Raw genomic sequence first — 27,082 nt, 5'->3', positions numbered from 1 at the left:
TCATGCCTTTTCATGTCCTGGTGGACCTTTTCCAGATGTTTTTCCAGTTCTGGCTTTGGAGTTTTTAGGATTACTCACTTTTCCTTTGCGAAGAGGTCTTTGACAAACTTAAAGTTTTTTTTATAGAACTGTGTTCTTGAGTGTTCCTTTAAAGGTGAAAGTCACCCAGTAAAATACTCCTTGAGTAAAAGTCTAAAAGTATTTGGTTTTAAATATACTTAAGTATCAAAAGTAAATGGAATTGCTAAAATGTTCCATAAACCATTTAAAATTCCTTATATTAAGCAAACCAGGCGGCACAATTGTGTTTTTTTTTACGGATAGCCAGGGGCACACTACAACACTAACTAACATAATTTACAAACAAAGCATTTGTGCGTCAGCCAGATCAGAGGCAGTAGGGATGACCAGGGATGTTCTCTTGATAAGTGTGTGAATTGGACCATTTTCCTGTCAAAATGTAATGAGTACTTTTGGGTGTCAGGGAAAATGTATGGAGTAAGGAATGTAGTGAAGTAAAAGTAAAAGTTGTCAAAAATATAAATAGTAAAGTACAGATACCCCAAAAAACTTCTTAAGCAGTACTTTAAAGTATTTTTACTGAAGTACTTTACACCACTGCGTGCAATTGGCATGCTGACTGCAGGAATGTCCACCAGAGCTGTTGCCAGTGAATTGAATGTTAATTTCTTTACCATAAGCCGCCTCCAATGTCGTTTGAGAGAATTTGGCAGTACGTCCAACCAGCCTCACAGCCGCAGACCACGTGTAACCACGCCAGACCAGGACCTCCATATCTGGCTTCTTCACCTGCAGGACAGTCTGAGACCAGCCAACCGGACAGCTGATGAAACTGAGGAGTACTTCTGTTTATAATAAAGCCGTTTTGCGGGGGAAAACTAATTCTGATTGTCGGGGCCTGAATCCCCCGTACGTGGGCCTGGCTCCCAAGTGGCTGGGCCTATTCCCTCCCATGCCCACACATGACTGCGCTCCTGCCCAGTCATGTGAAATCCATAGATTAGGGCCTAATTTATTTATTTCAATTGACTGATCTCCTTATATGAACTGTAACTCAGTAAAATCATTGAAATTGTTGCATGTTCATATTTTTGTTCAGTATATTTAGAAAATCACATACATGTCTTGCTGGCATAGCCAATATTTCTAGCTCAATAATGTTCACTCATACAACAACCCGGCAGAAAGCTGCTCATCAATTTTCTCAATAGTCCAAGCAATCACATTAAACCAACTCAAAAAAGTATGCTTTATCCTTCACCCTATTGAAAATAAAGTATGTTTAATTTAACTAGCTATGTAAGAATGACAAAGTCAAAAATGAAGCTATGAAATGACCTGGGATCTGATCTCCCTACCTAAATGTCTTCACATACCATATCCACCGCTGAGGGGAGGACGGCTCATAATAATGTCTGGAACGGAGCAAATTGAACGGTATCAAACACATGGAAATCCAATTATTCTGCTCAAGCCATTACCATGTACCCGTCCTCCCCATAAAGGTGCCACCAACCTCCTGTACTGTCTTTGATATCATGGCAAGAAAGCTACACTGATCCAGGATCAGCGAACACCCACCTCCAAATTATAAACGCCACGTACGATTCAGTGCAACCTACCTTGATAGCATTGTATATCCTCAATAATTTGACTGACAGTGTGTGGCCTAATAGAATAACTATGCGCGCCTTCAGAAAGTAGGAAGGGAACATTTTATCCAATGGCAACTACCCAATTTAGCTGGCATGCCATGTTGTCAATGTAGGATTTCATTCACTTGCTATCTGACACTGTAAACAAACGCCTGCTGGCATCAAGGAGAGAACGAGGATAAATGATCAGCTCCGGAGGAGACTAGTTAGCTAGCTAAATTAGCTTGACAGGTTTTCCACTAGATAACACAGCCACAAAGTCAAATTGGCTATAATGTAAAGATTAATGAAAACATAATTGGTGTTAATGTAAGGTTAGGCGTACGGTTAGCCCTGTGGTTAAAGTTAGGTTTAAAATCTCATTTTAAGAAGAGACATTTTAGAAATAGGCGGGGTTTACGACTTTATGACTGTAGTAACGACCGTTTGACGGATTCCGATCAAAAAGTAAGTCCCGCTGTGACATGAATTGTTTTGAAGCTATTGTTATTTTGTTAATGAGACAGGTAACCAGACTCCAATAAGACAGATACCGCAACTTCTCGATGTGGTCAACACAAGACCCCGCATCACTGTTATTTAGCTAAGTAGCTAGCTTGGGGTGGAAATGAAAACCTCATAATTAGCTTCAAGCTAACTGTCATTAGATTAGCTTGCCATCTACCAGCTAACTGTTAGCTAGCCAGCCAGCCAGCATCATCACTACTAGCTACGCTATCGTTTTGGCCGCAGTGAGTCTGCCTGTAAAGTGTAACGTTAGCTAGACGACTAGCTATTGAACCGCTGATGATTTAAATTGTAGAACGCAAGTTAGTTAGATGACACGTATCACGTCCTAGCTAAGATGTTATCAATAGCGTAGCTAGTTAGCTGCTAGCAGGTAGCTAGTTAGCTATCGATGGCAGACACGTCGGCAGTGGACAGGAAACATATGGGGTTGGGGCCATGGAGATAGCTAGAGCAGATGACCTGGTGGGGAGCGTGGTGAAACAGAAGTCATTTTGAGTCAGAGTCTATACAAGACAACGTCATGTTACGATATATCAGTTATCCTGTTAGAACTTTTGTGCAGAATCCACTGAACTGTTTTAGGTTCAACGTTTATGGTCATGTTGCAGCAGTGTGTAGGAGGGAGATTCCAAGATGTGGGAAGTGTGCAGGAGGGCATGGGTCAGAGGACTGTGTAGTTTCGGTGGATAAAGTTGTCAACTGTAGGGGTGCTCATGTTGCTGGGGACCGGAAGTGTCCGGTGCGAAAGAGGCGGGTTGAAGTGGTCAGTGTAGTGCTGGGTGGTTGAGGGATCCTGAGAGGGTCTCAGTGAGTAGTAGATTTGTGCCACAGAAGGATAGGGCAAGGAGTGAGTTATGCTTTAGTAAGGTTGGCTTCTTAGCGTTCATAGCAATGGTTATCAACTGTACTGCAGAAATGGAATGTCAATCACAGAAAATTGATTTTGTTGTGGCAGCTGCAGAGAAGTATTTGGGTTTAGGAGATTTGACTTCAGAAGAGTTACAAGGTGTGTTGAGGGGCAGTGTCCCATCCTCCCAGGTTTTTGGCATGGTGCAGGAACAGATAGAGTCTAAAGTAGTGGAATCTGGTAGTGGGTTTTTAATGAGTGTAGGTGGCGGCTGCAGAGATTTTACTGCAAAATAGTTAATGGGGTAGTGAAATAGCAGATGGCGATTTTAGCATCTAAATCTTGGTGGGGCAAACCCCCAACATTTTTGGGATGTATGCCAGCAAAGCCACTACAACAACACTAAACAATACAGTAATTGCACTATAACGGTGACAAACAGTGCCCACTAACTATTAGGGCCTACATAAAGCTGTCCCAACAGCAGAGTTTCTTTTCAGCACTATCGAGTGAATCCTTACCACACCTGGCTATCAGCGGAGCCTTGTCTGGCAGTGAAACAGTTCATTCAGCCTCATTTACTGCCTTTAAAAAAAACATAGCTGATATAGCTGACTTGCTTACACTAATGTGGTTTCTACTGACCATTGAGATGTACAAACTATGGCATAAGGGAACCGAAGAGCAGATAAGAGGCAATCCGTAATTTCGATTAAGACATTAATTAGCGAGCTAGGACGGACAAAGTCAATATAACTATTTGTTCAGCACTTTAAAAAAATGTACAGCGACCAAATTCAGAACATGGGCTGTTTTTACCGTATTCTCCCTGTACACCAAGTCAGAACCGTAGGATAAGTAAAATGGGCATATAAGCAGTACAATATTTGATTGCATTTCTCTAAAACAGGCAACACACTACATGTGCACCACCAAGTCAGAACAGTAGTCTAAGTTATGAGGGGGAAAGGGACCAAATTATTAGTGCGAGGCACATGGGCTACTAACAGCTTACTACACAACATACACTTAGTATTACTTTCTTAGCTACAGTATAAATACAGTGCATTCGGAAATTATTCAGACCCCTTCACCTTTTCCACACTTTGTTACATTACAGCCTTATTCTAAAATTGATTAAACCCCCCCCCCCCAATCGACACACAATACCCCATAATGACGAAGCAAAAACAGGCTTTTGCAAATTATTGAAAATAAAAAGCTGAAATATCACTTTTACATAAGTCATCTTACCCTTTACTCGGTACTTTGTTGAAGCATCTTTGGATGCGATTACAGCCTCAAGTCTTCTTGGGTATGACGCTTCAAGCTTGGCACACCTATATTTGGGGAGTTCCTCCAATTATTTTCCGCAGATCCTCTCAAGCTCTGCCAGGTTGGATGGAGAGCATTGCTGCACAGCTATTTTCAGGTCTCTCCAGAGATGTTCGATCAGGTTCAGTTCCGGGCTCTGGCCGGGCCATTCAAGGACATTCAGAGACTTGTCTCCAAGCCAAGTGTTGTCTTGGCTTTGTTTTGATACAGGTGCATGATAATAGTCATGCAAAATCAAAACAAATTTCACACATATATATTATTTAGTATATGTAAAGACAATATTAAATCAAGGATAGTCTGCTGGGTGACAATATTAGCCTATCACTTGTGAATTATATAATATCACTTGTGAATGATGCCCAAACAATGCCTTTTTTTGCAACTTTTTCGAATCATAGTTGCACACCTTATGTAGCCTAGCCCATAGGCCTATATGTTTTGATAAGGTTTGTATCACAACTAAAGTGTCCCAAAAAAGTCTTAAAATTAAACACAATCTGCTTTACAAGGAGTGTAGAGCCTAACTGGCTTACATAAGCAGCACGTGAGTTTCAAGTTTGGGGAGGATAATGTTCACCATAAAAATGCACCTTTATATTAAAAGCACTACATGCATAATTGCATTTGCGGTCACTTTTGATGATGGTGTTCTCTGTAAATGGAACATTCGTGTTTATAGCCTGTGCACATTTCTGCGCTTATGTGAACAAATAGCCTCAGTTTATCACAATTTTTAAGCTAAACGTTCTGATCTGTTGCGTCAGCCACAATGTGTAAAAAAGCTTTTTTTATGCTAGTGGTTGTATTAATTTGGGATCTATCGCATCCCACAACTGTCCCAGACTATATTTGGAATTTTTTATTTCTTGTACAGAGTAGAATAGGTCGACTTTTGTACTATGGGGGATAGTAGATTGACATAGGCTAGTACTTTTGCTTTCTTTAAGCCTACTCATCTTGTTGGCTGACGAAAAGTAAATGTGGGCAATTCTTCCAATATCTTCAATATGCACCTCGTGAATTGGATAAGGACGCGTGCCATTGCATCCCCGATGTGTCTGTCTTCACTTGTAGCCTGTGAGAAAGACCCAATCACATAATGGAGAGCCATGTGAGTGAGGGGTGATTCGGAGCGCACAACGTAGTAGGGCACAACGGCCACTGGCCGCAAAGGGGATGCCGCCGTAACATTCTAGGTATTATCAAGTACTTGTCAAATTGTGAATGAGTGACTGATGTAGTCTGTAAAGCCTGTGCAAAAAACAAAGCAGAGATCATGCCTTTCAAGCGACTTCTTTCAAATCATCATTAGTCGCATCGTATTAAAAATCAAAACATATAGGCCAACGTTTGTAGAACAACAAAAATTACATTAATAACTCTAAGCATATAGGAGTAGCTATTTCTTTGTTAACCGCTCAACACAGAATAGCCGCATGTGCGCATTCAGCTTTGTTCAATTGTATTCTTCATACTATAAAATAATGCCATGGAGTTGTAAGCAAATCTTGTCTGCCAAATAAACTAGTAAGCAGACCGGAACTGTCTTTTTTCCCAAGAACATACTCCAGGTGGCAGTATGCCCCCTTTCAGTTTGTTTACCAACTCATAGAAGTAATAGTAGTAGAAGAAAATGGGCTACTTCAAAATGGACAAGCCCGTGTGTTCAGAGGACACAATGGGATAGATACAAATAATAGTCCTCTGTCTTTCTCTATGGTTGGGACACAGCCACTTAATTTGGGGCAGAGACAGGTGTTTTCTATCATCTCTGGTTGAAGTGATGCTTGTCATGTGTTGTTGTGTCTAAGTGCGTCTTGTGTCTCCAGATGTCTTGGAGCCAGGTATTCCACACCAGCTGCCTTGTGCTTCTGGTACATCTGCTCTGCCTGGAGGCAGTGCCCATCAGTCTGGACAAGACCAAGGTGAACCAGCCGGAGGACAAAGCCTCAGAGCCACCACCAAGTGTGGTAAGAGTTGGTGAAGGATTACATACCAAGCAAGCAAGGTGGAGAAACATGGCAGGCAGAGCAGCCCTAACAGCCATGAAAAAAGCAGTCATTTGTGCTACCAGTACAAGCTCAGACCAGTTATACCAGCTATATTCTCTAACATAATTTAGTGAATTGTAACGTATACAGACTGAACTGAAGGTCTACGGAATGATGCATGAGCTAGTATGCATGTTATGCATACTACTACAACTTACTACATTATTTCATGTAACAGGACACTGGACTCCACTATGACCGTTATCTCAGGGAAGTCATTGATTTTCTGGAAAAAGATCAGCATTTCAGAGAGAAGCTCCATAACACAGATATGGAGGACATCAAGGTATTCTAACTGTGTCCTGCTCATTCTTGTCATTCTTACTCTCTCCTTGAGTCATTAGTCATGAAAAATGCAAAGCAGCAGCAGTATGATAATCATTACATCACGCTTCCTACAGATGGGGAAGCTGGCCAAAGAGCTGGACTTTGTCAGCCACCATGTAAGGACACAACTGGACGAGCTAAAAAGGCAGGAGGTTAGCCGGCTACGGACACTGATCAAAGCCAAGCAAGACATCGAAGGAGGGAACGGTATGCTGCCCAGTGAAAAGACCATTAATATGCCTTAAGTGCTGTACTGTTACCATCTAGAAACACTAGGGCGTGTGGGCAAGTGACTAAGAAGTACATTTTTGAGGGAAAGGACTCAGGAGGATGTGATTAGTGTAGTGTCAGTGTTGAGTCACCTACTTACTTGTGAAACATGCTTCTGAAAATCTCTGTTTCGAATCACAATAGTGATAGCAGAGTATTGCAGACAACAGTAACGTCTCACTTAAACCACTAATTGGCAGGATTACAGGCTAGTATAGATGCACACAGGGTGAGCTTTGACCAACGCACCCTGCCGCACTGGATAACTATTACAGTTCCAATGTCAGGTCATCAAATTTCGTATTGTGTTATGACTGTTAAACCTCACTCACAGATATGGCAGTAGACCACCAAGCTCTGCTGAAACAGTTTGAGTACCTGAACCACATGAATCCTCACACCTTTGAAGTGGAGGATCTGGACAGACTCATCAAATCAGTAAGTATAATGTAGAATGCATGGTACGTACATACAGTAGCTTACTAAATTACCTGTAGTCCTCTTCTCTTCAAGACATTTTAACTCTCATCCTTCATTTGACCACAAGGCCACAAACGATCTGGAGAATTATGACAAGGAGCGCCATGAGGAGTTCAAGAAGTACGAGATGACGAAAGACCATGAGCGAAGGGAACACCTCAAGAGTCTAGACGATGAAGGGAGGAAGAAGGAGGAAGAACATTACGAGGAGATGAAGAAGAAACATGCAGACCATCCCAAAGTCAACCATCCAGTAAGTCCAACTGCACCTGGATGATATGTTATCTGTGTGTTTCAAAGCTCAATCTGTTTGTGCTCACATATGGTCTAGCCAGTCTCTAGACCATGGATGGGCAAGTTTGATGGGGGGTGGTGGGGGCCACAAAAAATCTGAACTCATCATGAGGGGCCACAGTGGCTCGAGGGTCTGTATCTAAAAATGTTTACCTGACATAAGAGAAAAATTGCTGATTCACAACCACATTTCAAAATGGGATCTTGTGTATTCTACAATTCTAACTCCCAGCAGTAAGTTGAGACTCCAAATGAGTTCCTAAACAACTGACTGTAGAAAACATTGACACCTGCTCTTTCCATGACATACACTGACCAGGTGAAAGCTATGATCCCTTATTGATGTTACCTGTTAAATCCACTTCAGTGTAGATGAAGGGGAGGAGACGGGTTAAATAATGATTTTTAAGCCTTGAGACAATTGAGACATTCATTGTGTATGTGTGCCATTCAGAAGGTGAATGGGAAAGAAAAAGGATTTCAGTGCCTTTTGAACGAGGTATGGTAGTAGATTCCAGGCGCACCGGTTTGAGTGTGTCAAGAACTGCAACGCTGCTGGGTTTTTCACGCTCAACAGTTTCCTGTGTGTATCAAAAATGGTCCACCATCCAAAGGACATCCAGCCAACTTGACACAAGTGTGGGAAGCATTGGAGTAAACTTGGGCCAGCATCCCTGTGGAACGCTGTCGACACCTTGTAGTCCATGCCCTGATGAATTGAGGCTGTTCTAAGGGCAAAATGGGGTGGAACTCCATATTAGGAATGTGTTCCTAATATTTTGTACACTCAGTATGCTTATACTGTGTATATATATTTTTTTTTTTTGGGGGGGGGGGGGGGGGTTGATCTGCGGGCCTACAAAAGGGGGATGCCAGTTGCCCATTTCTGCTCTAGACCTTCCCCATACTTAATGATTTAGCTCAAGTGAGAGATTTATTTCTAACAGGGCACTAACATTTTTTTCTGTGCAGGGCAGCCAGAATCAGTTCAAAGAGGTGTGGGAGGAAGCAGATGGTCTTGACCCTGAAGATTTTGACCCCAAGACCTTTTTCAAGCTGCATGGTAAGTTCTCATCAATAAACATCACAGGCGGGGGTCAGGGACATCCATGTCAGAGTTCCTCAACATTCTCGCGTTTTGAATTGTCAGATTCCAATGGAGATGGCTTCTTCGATGAGCAGGAATTGGAGGCATTGTTTACGAAGGAGGTAAAGATTTGTCCTATTTTTTTTAATGTCTCACCTGAAATGATAATGAAACGTGTGCATGTATAGATAACGGTATATTCTGTGGACTCAGCTGGAGAAGATCTATGATCCTACCAATGAAGAGGACGATATGGTGGAGATGGAGGAGGAGCGCCTGCGTATGAGAGAGCACGTCATGAACGAGGTATACTGTTGTCCCGGCCGTGAACCTTGCATACTGTATTCCCATGGATTGCTATCACTGAAAGTTAGAGAATGGTTTCGTTGATATAATGAAATAAATAGTTCACATGGTGATTGATCTCTCACTGTTCACAGGTGGACACCAACAAAGACCGACTGGTCTCCTTAGAAGAGTTCCTGATTGCCACAAAGAAAAAGGAATTCCTGGAACCAGATAGTTGGGAGGTGTGGTAGCCATATTTATTTAACTCTCATTCATACTGGTCTACTTTTTATACTTCAACATTATAACTCATTATTATGAAACGGCAAGAGTAACAAAAACCATACCATACCTCTAAACACTCCTACATTCAACCACACTGTAATTATGTTTATTTTCAAATCAATAAGGAGAGGTAGAAGGGTATGAACTGTCACGTCCTCCTTTGTTAGACCTTAGAGCAGAACCAGGCCTACACAGATGAGGAGATGAGGGAGTTTGAGGAGCACCTGGCCCAGCAGGAAGAGGACCTCAGCCAGAAAGCATCAGACCTCCAGAAACAGAGGGATGAGTTGGAGAGGCAACAGGAACAGCTCAACTCACAGAAAGTAGAGCTTCAGCAGGTACAGAGTGGGCAGTGGTAGAACAGACACAACCAACAGGTTCTCTATTACTGTAATGCACTTCTTTTGTGTGGTATTGTTATTTTTGACATGAGCTGACATACTTACCTACAACCATTAATCTGCTTATCTCTGTTTGTCTGTGGTGTTTCAGGCAGTAGAACACATGGAACGGTTGAAAACCCAGAAAGTTGAGCCCCCTCCAGAGGTTCATGGTGAGTGATAGTTTACCCCAATTCCATTTTCTCTTTACTGGTGTGCCGTGTATTTTTCCGAATGTAGTGGTGACTATGGAAAATGGATCTCAAATGTGAAAAATTCATCGATGGGACAAGACTGTAATTACCCATTGGATATCACAAAAAAAGGGATAAAAATATATATATTTGTAAAGATTTAAAAAATGAACTGTATTCAAAACTACTCTCTTTTTCAGTAGAAGGGAATGCTATCCCAGAGCCACAAGGAGAGTACCATCCTTTGCCCCCGGGCCACCAAGATATGTCCCAAAACCACCCGGGTATGAAGCAAGACAACCACCTTCAGAACCAAATACCCCACAACACCCAGGATTTGTCCCAACCACGACTCCAAGATCTGCCCCCAGGCCATCAGGCAGTGCCATAGGGCCAACATTACTTATCATAAGGCCCCCATCAAAACCAGCCCACTCAACCACAGCTGCCAGATAAAACTCTATAGACAACACCTCTGGCTCCATGGCCCCCCACCCACAGACCTTTACAGTACTTATATACCTCCAGTCCAGTGTGCAGATGTCCCTCCATATGGGCATGTGTACCCCGTTATCCTGAAAGAGTTAACTGAAAACCAGCTGGAGAACACAGGAGGTGTTTACAGTATCTCTGCCCACTTGTGGATTTCAATTTGAGCCTCCAAGGCCTAGAAATGTTTTATACGTTTGCAGTCAGGGAATTTGTGTTATAGAGTGCATATGCGTTATGTGATGTATGGATTGGTCATAATTGATCATTACTTAAAATGCAGAGCTTTGGTGGAATGGTTTTGGTAGTGTCAATGTCTATATATTTTGGAACATTGTTTTTAATTAGTGCTGTGTGATGTCATGACAATTAGGCCTAATAATTGTCAGGTCACTTCACCTGAATAATGATAATGTTGTGAAATGTACGGATTCCTGAAAAGGCTCCATTTCAAAAGGCACTGAAAATGGCATTGGGAGCATTATGAACAGTAAAGACAACTGTCTCATGGAACAGAATATAATATAAAATACTTTCTTTTTTGTATGGGTTCATTCCTGTGTATTACATGGCATTAGCTTGGCCACCACTTTATTTCAATTCCACAAGTCTGATAACAGCAATGTATGCTAATGTTGGCTATTATGGGCACTAATCATGGGAACCCTGAGTGGATTGCAGTCTTATTTTGTGGTACTTATACTATAGCCAGCTTTTTGGATTATCTTAATTGATGTGCAAATGTTAGTCAGTTGATGATCTGGTTATTTTTGTAGAGATTATAGGTATTCACGTCTTGTTTTCAAGTTTGTGCTTGACTGAGGCTACTGTTCCTAATGACCTGTAGGTGTGTCTTGGCCAAGGCCAGTACATATATTAATACTGAACAGCCCGTTACCAGGCAATGAGGTCTACCTTTTGTATTCAGCCCATCACCCCCAGAGTCTGTCTTTTAATGGGCCTTTTTGTTTTACTTTTACCCAATTCTACTGGCTAGGGCAAATGCTCTTATCTTGCACCATACAGAGGTGTGCCTAATTTGTACAAAAGATTAGTTTAATTTTCAGATGACCAATTGCACAAGAAAACATCAATATTGCTGTAGACAATAGTGATTTTCTTTTATAGCTAGTGTTCACAACTCAAAGTGAAACTCTTACATATGAAGTTAACATCAGTTCCAACCAATGATGTTTTTGGACAGAGCAGATATGAAGTGACAAATGCAAATTTACAGAACAGTGCATTTATTCAGTGCATCACTATCAGCTACCATATGGCCAGAGCAAATTGTACACTCAAATCTTCATTTTGGGTAAGTCATTCAGTCAGACCTACAACCTGCTTAGACTACACATTTGTGCAGACTTTACTCCCAAACATGCCATGGCAATACAATGTACAGTATAAACAGTCTTCACATTGAGACAAAACATTTCCTTGTGTGGTATGACCGCAGTCAACATATTGTTCTTTCGTGTCATGCTTCCAAAGCCTGTCACTAGCCCCAGCCACTTTTTGTAAATGATTGCCTACTAAGCAAAGACCCAAATAAACAGTCCAACAGCAAAGGCACACGTTCCAGCTTGATCAGTTTAAGGCTATGCAATAGCATATGATTGTAGGAGAGCTAAGGGTGGGACGTATGGCTTCAGACCCAGGCTTCACCAAATCAACCTAGAGGTTGATATGGAGAGGAATAGTCAGATCAGGATGGTCCAGGAGTGTAGAGGTGATGTTTAAGGTTGCCCTAGGTGGAGAGTAGAAGAGTTGTTGGTATCCAAGACTAATTGGCTTGATGTCCTACCATTTGGGTCACCATCCCTCGGCTGTGCTTGAACAGTCCCCCCCGGCCTGTAACCGCCAAGCAGACAGAAAATCAGTCAGCTGAGGCCAGCCTGTCACCCTTATTCTGGGTTAAGTCTGGGAATGGAGTACAATTAAAAAACCTCATCCACATTTTAATTACTAGTGTGCACCTGCCAAGGAAGAGAGATCAACTCCGCTAGGGAGACAAAAATGGACTGTTACGAGCAAACTAATACACCCATTACAAAATGGAATCCTGAAAACAAGTTAAAGGTAATAGCTGCCTTCATGTCAATTCAGTTACATACACAGTGGCATTCCCTGTAAATCTAAGCGCTTTTAAAGCTTATCCAGGTCATACAGAATAGTATGTATTTTCCCATATGGAACCAAAAGGGGGGGGGGGGGGAAACATCTGTTGCCCTAGGATTTACAAATAACACCACAGGTTTATTTTGAAACTCAGTGACATGTTTCATGAATGTTTAAGCATGTTAATAGCACACTATATGTATGCTCCTATGACAAAATACAGAAGGCAGGGCACAGCAGGTGAGGGAGACAGAAGCAGAGTGAAGTCCTTTCAGCAAAGCATAACCAAAATCCTCTAACCCACTCTTAATGTCAGCAGAGGCAGATAAGGCTATGGTGGCACCACAGAGCAGCAGGGATCAACAAAAAGAAACAAGCAGCAGACAGCAGGTTATAACACATCTTTATTGAAACAGTCTCCCAAGGAGTAACATCGGCTTACAAAGAGATGGTGAGAGACAGAAAAAACAAACAAGTAATGCTATGAGAACCAAAAGCAGAGGGGAAAAGTAGTTGACAGGGCTGGGCAGTGACAGAAAATATAAAAGATTCTCATGGATTGGACTGACAGTTGCAGGGTTTTTTTGCATTTATTTTGTACAAAAAATAAATTAATGAAATCTTTCAAGTTTACAGGAATATCTATTTGTTGTTTCGAACACAGACTTGCTGATAAATCTAAATGCTGTGGATTTCAGTTTTACACGTGTTAAAACAAAAGTATCTTAGACATACCAAAGCAGGCTTACTCTGATAAATAGGCCAGGAGAAACGTGAAGATAGATGAGAACCAAAACAAAAAAAGATGTATAAAAGTGAGCTGGGGCAAACACATTCATATCTGAATGTTCAATGTGGTGGAAGTTGACAAGCGCTTTAGGATCGCATTGCTTGAGCATTACCTCGAGAGCAACCCCGAGGTCCCTGGACTGCTCCCCGCTTGTAGCCTGGCTGATATCCCTCCTGTAGAAACAGGTCATTCAGAAAGACTTATACAGCACCTTCATGACAGCATCTGGGACAACAACTCACAGAATCCCTTTTATTGGAACTAATGAAACCCTAACGCAAGGGTCAAGTGTCTTCTAGTCACTAGGACCTAATGGTTGGCTGTGTCCTTCCTTACCCGCTGGTAGGTGCTGTTGGGGTAGTCCCGGGATGCCGTGCTGAACTGGGCCTGTTGCCCATAACCATTGTTTGGAGTGTTCGAGAAGGGAGGGCGATAGCCATCATACCCTCCTGAGGAAGACAACCATTTATCCTGTTAACACCACAATAAAAATCACTCCTGTATCAAAGTAGGTCCCTTACAGTAAATTAGCTGGATCTCATACCTCTGAAGCCGTTAGAGGATCCTCGGTATCCATTGATCATGCCCCGGGGGTTCCTAGGGCCTCCGCGAGACACGGCCCCCCTGCTGTTATAGAAGGACTGGCCTTGCCGCCCAAAGCCTGGCCCCTGGGACGACTGCACCTGGTGGCCCGCTGCCGCTGACATCACTTGGTCTTGGGTGTGGAAGCCTCCTACAGCTGAGAACAGCATAAGAGTCATTAACAACATTTGACCTTTCTGATCATGCCCTTAGACAAAAGTCTTCAGACCCAAGGTCTACTGGTCCTCAGACTCCACTTGTCTAAGTCACATCCTCAGCCCCAACAGCCACCCCAGTCCTCCTCTCACCGGACTGTAGAGTGTCGTGCTGGATGTCAGGCTCCTCCACGGAGTGCTCCGCCTGGCTGCTGAAGCCCTGGCCGTAGCCGCTGGGGAACTGGTTCTGCTTCAGACTGTCTGCTTCGTTAGTGGGGGGCACGGGGGCGTTCAGGTTGAACACCTTAGGGACACAATACAACCAGAGAAAAGCTTTCATTTAGAGGTGTCAGATATCCACACAAGACTCGCAGACAACAGCAAATCACCACTAACAGACTAGTCCGATTATTGAGCATACTGTCCAAGGTTCGCTAAATAAAGTTAATCAGCTTAGAGTTGATTATAAATCTTTATGTAGACATGGGGGCAGACAAGAGCAGGGGGGGGGGGGGGGGGGGGTATGGGAAGACGCTTGGTTTTGAGAAATGTAGGCCAGCACTGGAATTATACTTATTAATTCAGTTGATGTCCCAATCAGTTCTCATTATCCTTGCAAAGTAAATCTGGTATTACTGTTGTGTGCCAGTGTGTACCACTTCTATTTTTCCTGTCCTAAGACTTGTGGTACCATCAACGTGTGGTAAGTGATTAGAGTTAAGTGGGTTATATGACGGTTTTGTTCAAGTGAAGCGATGTCAGTTATAAGTCCTCCATTAACAAAGCCTACCGCTTGCATGGACTGGAATGGTGCTGCGTTGACATTGATGCCGCCGCTGTGGGGGGTGGAGACAGGCAGGAAGGCAGAGGGCAAGGAGGACGGGGCGGGGGACTGCTCAGACGACAGGGACATCGAGGCCTGGTTTAGGGAGGGGGCGGGGCGACAGACGTCACATACTTCAATGGTTTTCACAGACACTTCAGGACAGGCAGGTAGGATGAGTGTTAACCATCTCTCACACTGCCCAATAACAGCCAAGCATAGAGAAGCTCCACCACCCACCCAGTCAGGGGGGTAGAGGAGGGTGGAGTAGAGGGCACCTTGGGGAGGTAGGGTATACCTGGATGTGGTCGGTGCAGTCTGTCTGTGGCCGGGGCTCTGCTGTGTGGGAGGGCTGGTAGAGGGGCGCTGTGGAGGAGTAGCAATCAGGTGTGGAGGAGACCATGGGGACCTGGGGAGGATAAGGGAAGGTTCATATAGTACCCTTGCCCTTTCAATAAGTCTGCTCCGGTATCGAGTCTTGGGGATCACTATCAGAATTGTGTTCAAGTATCATTATTGCTACTTACGTGTGTAGATTCAGGAACGGAGCTTGATTGAGAAAGTCTTGATTCTGAATGAACTGTACACAAGACAAATATAAAATGGTTTGTTGGTCAAACTGCTTAGCGCAACTAAAAATGAACAGACAAAACGTGAGTATATAAGCAGTAATACTCCCCGGCCAGTTTATTAGCTACACCACCCCATTCCCAAAAATGTGACCTAAGAGTCTGAGCGTGGTTTGATTGTCGATGCTAGGCGCGCCGGACCCAGTATCTCAGAAATTGTCGACCTCCTGGTCTTTCACGCACGACAGTGTCTAGGGTTTACCGAGAATGGTTCAACAAAAAAAACATCCAGTCAGTCAGCAGTCCTGTGTGCAAAAACAGCTCATTGATGAGAGGTCAAAGTAGGACGGCAAGAATAATGCAAGCTAACAGGCGGAACACAAACACAAGCAGTATAATAGTGGTGTGCAGAACGGCATCTCGGAATGAACTCATCAGTCCTTGTCACGGATGGGCTATTGCAGCAGACGACCACTCCTATTGGCTAAAAACAAGAAGCGGGTCCAGTGGGTACACGATCACACTGAACAATTAAGGAGTGGAAATGCATTGCCTGGTCAGATGAATCCCGGTTCTTGTTGCATCATACTGATGGCAGCATCAAGATTAGGCTAACAGTTCAATTCTGAAGTTTACATACACTTAGGTTGGAGTCATTAAAACTAGTTTTTCAACCACTCCACAAATGTCTTGTTAGCAAACTATAGTTTTGGCAAGTTGGTTAGGACATCTACTTTGTGCACGACACAAGTAATATTTCCAACAATTGTTTACAGACAGATTATTTCACTTATAATTCATTGTATCACAATTCCAGTGGGTCAGAAGTTTACATACACAAAGTTGACTGTGCCTTTAAACAGCTTGGAACATTCCAGAAAATGATGTCATGGCTTTAGAAGCTTCTGATAGACTAATTGACATCATTTGAGTCAATTGGAGGTGTACCTGTAGATGTATTTCAAGGCCTACCTTCAAACTCAGTGCCTCTGATTGACATCATGGGAAAATCAAAAGAAACCAGCCAAGACCAAAGAAAATAATTGTAGACCTCCACAAGTCTGGTTCATACTTGGGAGAAATTTCCAAATGCCAGAAGGTACCATGATAATCTGTACAAACAATAATACATAAGTATAAACACCATGGGACCACGCAGCCATCATACCGCTCAGGAAGGAGAGTCCTAGAGATGAACGTACTGTGGTGCGAAAAGTACAAATCAATCCCAGAACAACAGCAAAGGAACCTTGTGAAGATGCTGGAGAAGACCACCATAAAAAAGCCAGACTACAGTTTACAACTGCACATGGGGACAAAGATTGTACTTTTTGGAGAAATGTCCTCTAGTCTGATGAAACAAAAATAGAACTGTTCGGCAATAATGACCATCTTTATGTTTGGAGGAAAAGGGTTTGCAAGCCGAAGAACACCATCCAAACCATGAAGCATGGGGGTGGCAGCATCATGTTGTGGTGGTGCTTTGCTGCAAGAAGGACTGGTGCACTTCACAAAATAGATGGCTTCACGAGGGAGGAAAATTATGTGGATACATTGAAGCAACATCCCAAGACAGAAACAGACAGAAAGTTAAAGATTGGTCGCAAATGGGTCTTCCAAATGGACAATGACCCCCAAGCATAGTGGCTTAAGGACAACAAAGTCAAGGTATTAGTGGCCACCACAAAGCCCTGACCTATAGAACATTTGTGGGCAGACCTGAAAAGGCATGTGCGAGCAAGGAGGCCTACAAACCTGACTCAGTTTCACCAGCTCTGTCAGGAGAAATGGGCCAAAATTCACCCAACTTGTTGTGGGAAGCTTGTGGAAGGCTACCCGAAACGTTTGACCCAAGTTAAACAATTTAAAAAGGCAATGCTACCAAATGACTGTTTGTAAACTTCTGACCCACTGGGAACATGATGAAAGAAACAAAAGCCAAAATAAATCACTCTACTATTATTTTGACATTTCACATTCTTAAAACAAAGTGGTGATCCTAACTGACCTAAGACAGGGAATTTCTACCAGGATTAAATGTCAAGAATTGCAAAAAATATATTTGGCTAAGGTGTATGTAAACTTCAGACTTCAACTGTATGTAGCATGAATCCATGGACCTGGTGTGGAGACTGTTTTCCTGGCACACGTTAGGTCCCTTGATACCAATGGAGTAACAGTGTCTCCGACACCTTGTAGAGTCCACGCCCAAAATGATTTCAGGCTGTTCTAGAAGCAAGGGGGATCCGACCCGGTACTAGATGGGTGTACCTAATAAATTGTTGGTGAGTGTAAAAGGGAACATCTCTAGGAGGACTACAGCCTCTGAGTGGTGGTGTTGGTTAGAGGGGAGTTAAAACAGAACGTGATGTACTAACACTGACCCATGTGCTGCAGGACCACGCTCTGTGCAGACTTCATGGGCTGGGCCAACACGATGGCTGGGTCCAGGGCATGGCCATCAAACTCCAACATGGAGTCCTGTGGGAGGAAGCACATGGGTCAGCATGAACAAGAGACCAAACAGGTTCCGATAAGGCAGGACCATATGGGGGCAGTTGGAAGGATCATCACCTGCATGAAGTTATAGGTCCCCTGCATCTGGGCCATGAGGTCCTGTACGACCTGCTTCCGGACCACGGGGTCAGGCGTGTGGGAGACTGGGTTCACAGTGTGGGGCTCGGGGGTCATCTGGGGAGGAGACTGGTGCTGGAGGACGTTGACCACCTAAAGACACAGGGACAGATTTAAACCCAGCTGATGACACCATTGGGCCATGGCGTTACTTGTTGAACCCTAAAAGATTGTTTGTTACTGTGTAATATGACAAATGATATGAGAGGTGTAGACATGCAGCATACTTGGACCTCTGCTGTCCACCTCTCTACTTGGTCGTTGCCAGTGCTGCTGTATGTGGTTTCTGGAATGAACTGTCTGTTTACAAACTACACAAAAACATAAGATCACTTGATTAGATTCCAATAGGCAAGGGAAATCAGATAATTCTGAACTTTACAGCAGTTAAGAGTCAGGGTAGAGATTGAACTCACCTCTGTGGCTTCTACTTCAATGGCCTCTGTGTATTCTTGCGTAACTGTTCGCTCTGTAAAAGGAATACACTGATTAATATCCACTCATCCAGGTCCACACATCAAAATCTAACCCAGAAGTAAAATCTCACGTAATTTATTCAGCTGCGTGATTAACGTCCGTCTTAATACGTATTAGAAATTTTGCGTTACAGCAATATAAAGTCTCCACCCTCACAAAAGGAAACGCTCAGCCAAAGCACTCAAGGCGAAGCAGTTTAAGCATTGCCTTCGCCCAATCCTGATACGTCCAAATAGCCAGTGACAAAAACCAAAAAATAATAATAATAATCCTGCTCGAATCTCATGCATCCCATTCAGTCAAGAAGATTCTCGGTCTACACAGGTATTTTTCCCACAGGTAATTATGGCTATGGCAGTTACCTGGTTCTGCGGGCTGCTCCCTGCTTCCAGATGACTCATGCACCACAGACTGCTGCTCCTCCTCCTCTTCTTCTTCTTCTTGCTCGTCTTCACACGCGCCGTTCTGATGCGTTTGTGCTCTGTCAAAATAGCCACTCAGCAGCACCTTGTCCAGGGTCTCCTTCAGTGCCTTGTCTATAGGAAAGGGGCAGATCATATTCAGAACGTATGAGAAATGTCTTGATAATGCATAAATATACCAGTTTAGTGGTCCCAATCGGTAACAGAAACTTTTGTGAGTTAGTCAATAGGCCGGGTCTATGCTTGGTATAGTCACAGCTGTGACCCATTCCACAGCACTAGGCCTAGCCAAGATCCACTACTCGAAGCACTTTAATAACCCTCAAGTATTTATAATCCACAATGCCATATGATCCACCGCAAAGTTGTCTCTGGAATATGGGAGGTGGATGCTCACTACTGGCACTACCCCTCAAAGCCCACTGGCCTGAAACCAGTTCACCCCAACCACAGAAAAGAGCTTCCCTTTATACATGTTCTGCTAACATGGCCTGTATGTCCAGCATGCCCTTTGTGCTTCAAGGGCTTGAGTCATAACACTGCTCCTAGCTCAGCAAACTTTCCTTTCAAGCTCCTTTTTATTCAAAATCTAAGATAAGCCCCAAGATACTCATTATGCAGATGGGGGTGTGGGTAACTAATTAAACAAGCCAAAGTCTACATGTACACGGTAAATAAAATGAGAGCTACTTCAAAAAGTGTTAGAAACATACATGTGGTTCCTGCCACAGCCTGGTCTCTACCCTCTAGCAGTTCCCATAGGTGTAGGGAGGCCTCATCATACTGGTCAGTCAATCTGAAGAACAGGGAAGGACATTTACAACATGCCTACCATCATATTACGTCACTCCTCCGTCAAAAACAAAGAGAAAAGGGTTTGTACCGGACATCATGGTCCCGTTCAGGGCCCACCAGCTTGTAGAAATTGTCCAGTGCGGTGAGGTCCGCATCGGTGAGCAGGGGGGAGCCTGCAGCGGGCTGTTTCAGGTCCTGCCTCGTCTGCTCATCCCCCAGCCGGTCAAGCAGGAACTGCAGCTCCAGAACAGTCTTCAGACGCCTCTGCTCCGTCTCCTCCCGCTGTAGCTGCTCCCTCCGGGCAGACTTCTTCACTGCTTTCTGAATCTGCAAGGAAATGGGGAAGGAGTTGTCACTGCACTATGGCCACAGTGACTGAGAAACAGCGCCTAATAAATACAGCGAGTGTGGTTATAGTGACCAGAATGAAACCTTGAGACGGAACTCACCTCTTGCCCCAAAGACAGGAAGCTCTTCTGCAACTCCCTTGCAAAATCCAGGTTGTTGGTTACTTCCTGGAACTTGGTCAAGGCATCCTACAGACAAGACAAGAGGGAATGAACATGAAATATTTTGTTAGCTGTGTCATAGATCAAAACAACAAACACCACAGTATAAAAACAATAGAAAGCTGAATAATTAAATATTGTAGTAAATTTGCAACAGGTTAAACAAGCAAGTTCACAATTGAAGTTCCCAAGCTAACATCAACCCAAACCAGTGTCTTGTACGTACCAGCTGATCCTGGTTCAACCGTTCTCCTTTATTCTTCTTGGCCTGGTAGTCATCCAGCTTGCCCTATAGAAATATGGCACATTTAATAAGGGTTACGAGACGGTCTGCTGAGATTCTTTCAGCAGAAATATACCAACTGAGGTTACCCAGGAATATACCATCTATTAAGTGCTGTGATTCTAACGCCAAATAAAGGTCATAGGTTAATGATTGATTACACCAACTAAATTTGTCTGTAGCCATAATAATGTTGGTTACCAAATCAAATCAACCAACTTTGAGACAAAGTCAATACAGGGTCATAAGGCAGACAATCTTATCAGACGAGACATCCAGAATTGCTCCTCAGTTGGTCTCAAGCAACGACTAAGCATGAAACAACCTATGCTTTTTGGGAGGTTTCCGAAAGCATGCTTAGATGAAAAAAAGGAAACATTGTTACCTTTTTCTTTTCCATGTTGCGGACCTTCTTGTCTATCACCTGCAGGACCTGCTTCATGGCCTCAGACTGGGTTCCAGAACCCAACTCTGGGCTAGAGGACTGAACAGCATTGTTGCCAACTGTTGCTGAAGGCATCTGACAGAAAATTATTTGTAGTAGTCATTATTAGTGAAGGCCACAAAACACTGAGGCTGTAATTGAATACAATAAAGGTTAAAATATGGTGAGGATTAAAACAGTTTGCCAATGGTGCTGTAAACAAAAGGCCTGAACAATGGCATTATATTGTTGACCACAAGTGGTCAGACAGACATTTTAATATAACAAAAAAAATAAGCCCTGGGTACTACTTATTAATGTTCCTTGACGAAAAACTGAAAGACCTATGAATGAATTTGGATATTATGTCGGTTTGCTTAATGATTTCTGTCAACCGCTAACGTTCGCTAACTCTCAAGACAAGTAACGTTAGCGTTACAATTCAATAGCTAGTACCTTGCTAATTAACGTTAGTATTTCCAGATTTGTTCCCATTAGCCAGCTAAGAAACTAAAGCCGACGAGGCACATTGGGGAAAAATGGGACAAATTGCCAGTCCTTTGTGAGTCGAGGGACTGTCAGCCGAGCATTGTCCATTGAACCGCATAAACGTTACCTGCCAAACTAACGTTAGCTAGCTACGCTACTCAACAAATAAACGTTCATTCCGACAAAACAATTATTTATGCAGCAACCTACACATCGTCACAAGTAAAACATTTATGCCATTTGAAAACAGATGGTCATCAAATTAGGCTTAAACTTGAATCCCATCCCAGAACAACCCCCACCCGGCTACAGGGCTAGCTTGGCTACATTTAGCTAGCTAGCTAACGTTAGCTAGTTTCCTTTTCTCCTCGCATTGTTACCGAGACCGGCGTTAGCTAGCTGGCAACGCGAACCACTTAGATGAGAGATAGAAATCGATAGTTGACTAGCTAGTTAGCTAACGCGATTCGAAAAAAATATGATTAACTACATGTATATGAACGACAGCCATCACACTAGTTTGTTGAAATGTACCTTGCTAATGTGGTCACTGAACTTGGATTCCGTTTAATCAATTGGATGACAGGACAATGCTAGATAGAAACGACTTTAGTCAGAGGCTAGCCTAGCTCGCTAACTTAGCTAGCAAAATTATTTCTGAATTTGACGCTCACAACATCCACTTACCTTAAGGCTATCTGTCTTTGTTCGTCGTCTGACGTTGTAGTTTTGGCTCTATATATTTCGTGTAGCTTTTATGTTACTTTGTATCGACAATGGTGTTCCGCCTCCCCGGGCTCACCGAGAACTATACTGCTGGCAGATGCTAACGAAACACGAGATCAGGGTCGGGTGGCTGCAAGGCCCCTTTGGTAGTCCTATAATTGCCTGAGTTCATCTTGGTAGACTGACAGATTTAACTAGAATTTATCCTCAACATTGCAATTTAATTGCAGATAAATTTATGGAAGCTGTATTTGACAGATTTGGGTACGCATTATTATGCAAGGCAAGTTGTCAATTTGTATTGAATCCCACATTTATTGCAAGCCATTTACTGAATCCCAAGTTTATTTAAACCATTCTTCTCTGCATTGAAAAGTACAATAGATTATCCTTTGCAAATCTATCGAATGATTACGTCGAAATAATATCCGTTTCTAAACCCAGAGGCGCAAAATCGCGAGACTCCCGGGAACACTTGCCAAACAGACCAGGCCAGGCAGTGTTTGAGATGTCAATGAATGAGATAAATGGAAAAATCTTCCTTTAGTTGTTAATTTTCTCGAAATCTAAAAAGGCACAACCTAGCCAATGTCGTAAGTAGTTGCACATGTTTTTACTCCAACCTCGTGAAAGTGACAAACTGACACATTTTCATTTTTCTCAAAAACAACTTTATATTGGAGGGCCTGCACATGCGCAATGTGGTGCGATACGACAGACCCTATACGTATTTATATGCATTAGTTTAGCTAACCGACGTCGCCATGACCTCGCCTACAAATGTGATCGGGGATTTCTATTGGAGAAGCAGTGTTAGCCTATTTTCATTCTGTAGTGTGTTTGCTAATATTGTTCACTAATAGTCTACATATTTTATTTGGTGTGGGATCTTGTCTACAGGTAGGCTAGTTGAGAACAAGTTCTCATTTACAACTGCGACCTGGCCAAGATAAAGCAAAGCAGTTCGACACATACAACAGTTACACATGGAATAAAGAAAAATACAGTAGAAAGTCTATATACAGTGTGTGCAGATGAGGTAAGATAATGGAGTTAAGGCAATACATAGGCCATGGTGGCGAAGTAATTACAATATACCAATAAAACAGTGGAGGGATGTGCAGGAGATGAATGTGCTACGCGTGCTCTTGTCACGTTCGTTATAAGGATCGGACCAATGCGAGCCTGAATAAGAGTTCCACATATTTTTTATGAACTGAAACTCACTGAAAAAAACAACAGTGACGCTACTAGTGTGCACACAGGCACCTAACTGGTTAAATAAAGGTGAAAAAAGAGCACATGATGACTTGTTTAGGACTCGAAACTCAAAGATAAAGACTTGAGACTTGACTGGATACTTGACGGTCTTGACATGGGATTTGAGTGCTAAGACTTGAGACTTACTTGTGACTTGTAAAACAATGACTTGGTCCCACCTCTGCTACTTGGCACACCTGTATTTCAGAGTTTTTCCCAGTCTTCTCTGCAGATCCTCTCAAGATCCTCAAGATCCTCTCAAGCTCAGTCAGGTTGGATAGCGAGCGTCACTACAGCTATTTTCAGGTCTCTCCATAGATGTTCGAGCAGGTTGAATGAAACTAAAAACAGGTACAACCCCAAATCAGTAAACACGGGCACCCTCATAGATGTCATCCTAACTAACTCGCCCTCCAAATACACCTCTGCTGTTTTCAATCAAGATCTCAGCAATCACTGCCTCATTGACTGCATCCGTAATGGGTCTGCGACCAAACGACCACCCCTCATCACTGTCAAACGCTCCCTAAAACACTTCTGCGAGCAGGCCTTTCTAATCGACCTGGCCGGGGTATCCTGGAATGACATTGACCTCATCCCGTCAGTAGATGATGCCTGGCTATTCTTTAAAAGTGCCTTCCTCACCATCTTAAATAAGCATGCCCCACTCAAAAATTTTTAGAACTAGGAATAGATATAGTCCTTGGTTCACTCCAGACCTGTCTGCCCTTGACCAGCACAAAAACATCCCGTAGAGTTCTGCATTAGCATCGAATAGCCCCCGTGACATGCAACTTTTCAGGAAGTTAGGAACAAATATACACAGGCAGTTAGAAAAGCTAAGGCTAGCTTTTTCAAACAGAAATTTGCATCCTGTAGTACTAACTCAAAAAAGTTCTGGGACACTAAAGTCCATGGAGAATAAGAGCACCTCCTCCCAGCTGCCCACTGCTCTGAGGCTAGGAAACACTGTTACCACCGATAAATCGACTATAATTGAGAATTTCAATAAGCATTTTTCTACGGCTGGCCATGCTTTCCACCTGGCTACGCCTACCCCGTTCAACTGCCTGGCACACTCCACAGCAACCCACCAACGCCCCCACCATTTCTCCTTCACCCATACAGTGGGGAGAACAAGTATTTGATACACTGCCGTTTTTGCAGGTTTTCCTACTTACAAAGCATATAGAGGTCTGTCATTTTTTAAATCATAGGTACACTTCAACTGTGAGAGACTGAATCTAAAACAAAAATCCAGAAAATCACATTGTATGATTTTTAAGTAATTAATTAGAATTTTATTGCATGACATAAGTATTTGATCACCTACCAACCAGTAAGAATTCTTGCTCTCACAGACCTGTTAGTTTTTCTTTAAAAATCCCTCCTGTTCTCCACTCATTACCTGTGTTAACTGCACCTGTTTGAACTCGTTACCTGTATAAAAGACACCTGTCCACACACTCAATCAAACAGACTACAACCTCTCCACAATGGCCAAGACCAGAGAGCTGTGTAAGGACATCAGGGATAAAATTGTAGACCTGCACAAGGCTGGGATTGGCTACAGGACAATAGGCAAGCAGCTTGGTGAGAAGGCAACAACTGTTGGCGCAATTATTAGAAAATGGAAGAAGTTCAAGATGACGGTCAATCACCCTCGGTCTGGGGCTCCATGCAAGATCTCACCTCGTGGGGCATCAATGATCATGAGGAAGGTGAGGGATCAGCCCAGAACTACACTGCAGGACCTGGTCAATGACCTGAAGAGAGCTGGGACCACAGTCTCAAAGAAAACCATTAGTAACACACTACGCCGTCATGGATTAAAATCCTGCAGCGCACGCAAGGTCCCCCTGCTCAAGACAGCGCATGTCCAGGCCCGTCTGAAGTTTGCCAATGACCATCTGGATGATCCAGAGGAGGAATGGGAGAAGGTCATGTGGTCTGATGAGACAAAAATAGAGCTTTTTGGTCTAAACTCCACTCGCCATGTTTGGAGAAAGAAGAAGGATGAGTACAACCCCACGAACACCATCCCAACCGTGAAGCATGGAGATGGAAACATCATTCTTTGGGGATGCTTTTCTGCAAAGGGGACAGGACGACTGCACCGTATTGAGGGGAGGATGGATGGGGCCATGTATCGCAAGCTCTTGGCCAACAACCTCCTTCCCTCAGTAAGAGCATTGAAGATGGGTCGTGGCTGGGTCTTCCAGCATGACAACGACCCGAAACACACAGCCAGGACAACTAAGGAGTGGCTCTGTAAGAAGCATCTCAAGGTCCTGGAGTGGCCTAGCCAGTCTCCAGACCTGAACCCAATAGAACATCTTTGGAGGGAGTTGAAAGTCTGTATTGCCCAGTGACAGATCCGAAACCTGAATGATCTGGAGAAGGTCTGTATGGAGGAGTGGGCCAAAATCCCCGCTGCAGTGTGTGCAAACCTGGTCAAGAACTACAGGAAATGTACGATCTCTGTAATTCCTAACAAAGGTTTCTGTACCAAATATTAAGTTCTGCTTTTCTGATGTATCAAATGCTTATGCCATGCAATAAAATACAAATTAATTACTTAAAAATCATACAATGTGATTTTCTGGATTTTTTTTTTTGATTCTCACAGTAGAAGTGTACTTATGATAACAATTACAGACCTCTACATGCTTTGTCGGTAGGAAAACCTGCAGAATCGGCAGCGTGTCAAACACTTGTTCTCCCCACTGGAGCTGATGTTCTGAAAGAGCTGCATAATCTGGACCCCTACAAATCAGCTGGGCTAGACAATCTGGACCCTCTCTTTCTAAAATTACTAGCCTGTTCAACCTCTCTTTCGTGCTGTCTGAGATTCCAAAAGATTGGAAAGCTGCCGCGGTCATCCCCCTCTTCAAAGGGGGTGACACTCTAGACCCAAACTGCTACATACCTATATCTATCCTACCATGTCTTTCTAAGGTCTTCAAAAGCCAAGTTAACAGATTACTGACCAGTTCGAATCCCACCGTACCTTCTCCGCTATGAAATCTGGTTTCAGAGCTAGTCATGGGTGCACCTCCGCCACGCTCAAGGTCCTAAACGACATTGTAGCCATCGATAAGAGACATTACTGTGCAGCCGTATTCATCGACCTGGCCAAGGCTTTCGACTCTGTCAGTCACCACATTCTTATTGGCAGCCTTGGTTTCTCAAATGATTGCCTCGCCTGGTTTACCAACTACTTCTCTGATAGAGCAGTGTGTCAAATCGGTGGGCCTGTTGTCCGGACCTCTGGCAGTCTCTATGGGTGTGCCACAGTGTTCAATTCTCGGGCCGACTCTTCTCTGTATACATCAATGATGTTGCTCTTGCTGCTGGTGATCCACCTCTACGCAGACGACACCATTCTGCATACTTCTGGCCCCTCCTTTGACACTGTGTTAACTAACCTCCAGACGAGCTTCAATGCCATACAACAATCCTTCCGTGGCCTCCAACTGCTCTTAAACGCAAGTAAAACTAAATGCA

General features: G+C 43.4%; 2 protein-coding genes across 8 annotated transcripts; one reads left to right on the top strand and one right to left on the bottom strand.

The window, feature by feature from the left end:
* Positions 1–1,657: 1,657 nt before the first annotated feature.
* nucb2a (nucleobindin 2a) lies at positions 1,658–12,088 on the top strand. Of its 2 annotated transcripts, none has more exons than XM_031831119.1 (13): positions 1,658–2,123; positions 6,201–6,341; positions 6,601–6,708; positions 6,824–6,956; positions 7,354–7,457; positions 7,567–7,752; positions 8,766–8,856; positions 8,944–9,002; positions 9,094–9,186; positions 9,321–9,410; positions 9,621–9,791; positions 9,946–10,006; positions 10,228–11,413. In XM_031831119.1, the coding sequence occupies exons 2-13, from the start codon at positions 6,201–6,203 to the stop codon at positions 10,416–10,418; spliced, it is 1,428 nt and encodes a 475-aa protein (XP_031686979.1). In that variant the 5' UTR covers positions 1,658–2,123; the 3' UTR covers positions 10,419–11,413. The 2 variants fall into 2 exon arrangements, with proteins under 2 accessions (XP_031686979.1, XP_031686980.1); XM_031831120.1 differs by having other exon boundaries at positions 1,799–2,123; positions 10,231–12,088.
* Positions 11,747–24,092, bottom strand: LOC109888436 (caprin-1-like). 6 transcript variants are annotated; one of them, XM_031831114.1, is made up of 19 exons: positions 23,723–24,092; positions 21,062–21,196; positions 20,620–20,682; positions 20,334–20,420; positions 19,973–20,211; positions 19,803–19,885; positions 19,030–19,203; positions 18,607–18,659; positions 18,418–18,501; positions 18,131–18,283; positions 17,941–18,037; positions 15,515–15,567; positions 15,286–15,396; positions 14,955–15,083; positions 14,318–14,468; positions 13,972–14,166; positions 13,764–13,876; positions 13,540–13,600; positions 11,747–12,370 (listed from the first exon to the last, which is right to left on the bottom strand). In XM_031831114.1, the coding sequence occupies exons 2-19, from the start codon at positions 21,194–21,196 to the stop codon at positions 12,303–12,305; spliced, it is 2,049 nt and encodes a 682-aa protein (XP_031686974.1). In that variant the 5' UTR covers positions 23,723–24,092; the 3' UTR covers positions 11,747–12,302. The 6 variants fall into 6 exon arrangements, with proteins under 6 accessions (XP_031686974.1, XP_031686975.1, XP_020335212.2 ...); XM_031831115.1 differs by lacking the exon at positions 23,723–24,092 and adding an exon at positions 22,277–22,541 and having other exon boundaries at positions 18,424–18,501; XM_020479623.2 differs by lacking the exon at positions 23,723–24,092 and adding an exon at positions 22,277–22,535.
* Between the last annotated feature and the right edge of the window lie 2,990 nt (positions 24,093–27,082).

This window comes from Oncorhynchus kisutch, linkage group LG8 (assembly GCF_002021735.2).
Source record: "Oncorhynchus kisutch isolate 150728-3 linkage group LG8, Okis_V2, whole genome shotgun sequence".
NCBI classification, from domain to species: Eukaryota; Metazoa; Chordata; class Actinopteri; order Salmoniformes; family Salmonidae; genus Oncorhynchus; species Oncorhynchus kisutch.
Note: the sequence above shows the minus strand (reverse complement) of the source record. Positions and strands in the feature narration are given on the sequence as shown.

What these genes read in the sequence shown, in the direction of transcription:
- LOC109888436 (XM_031831114.1), bottom strand. Translation starts at nt 21,196, where the DNA reads ATGCCTTCAGCAACAGTTGGCAACAATGCTGTTCAGTCCTCTAGCCCA. An exon ending in GAACGGGACCATGATGTCCG is followed by an intron (nt 19,886 to 19,972) that starts GTACAAACCCTT and finishes CCTGTTCTTCAG; the next exon opens with ATTGACTGACCAGTATGATG. An exon ending in GGACCTATAACTTCATGCAG is followed by an intron (nt 18,038 to 18,130) that starts GTGATGATCCTT and finishes TTCCTCCCACAG; the next exon opens with GACTCCATGTTGGAGTTTGA.
- nucb2a (XM_031831119.1), top strand. Translation starts at nt 6,201, where the DNA reads ATGTCTTGGAGCCAGGTATTCCACACCAGCTGCCTTGTGCTTCTGGTA. An exon ending in AGGCATTGTTTACGAAGGAG is followed by an intron (nt 9,003 to 9,093) that starts GTAAAGATTTGT and finishes CTGTGGACTCAG; the next exon opens with CTGGAGAAGATCTATGATCC. An exon ending in GAGAGCACGTCATGAACGAG is followed by an intron (nt 9,187 to 9,320) that starts GTATACTGTTGT and finishes CACTGTTCACAG; the next exon opens with GTGGACACCAACAAAGACCG.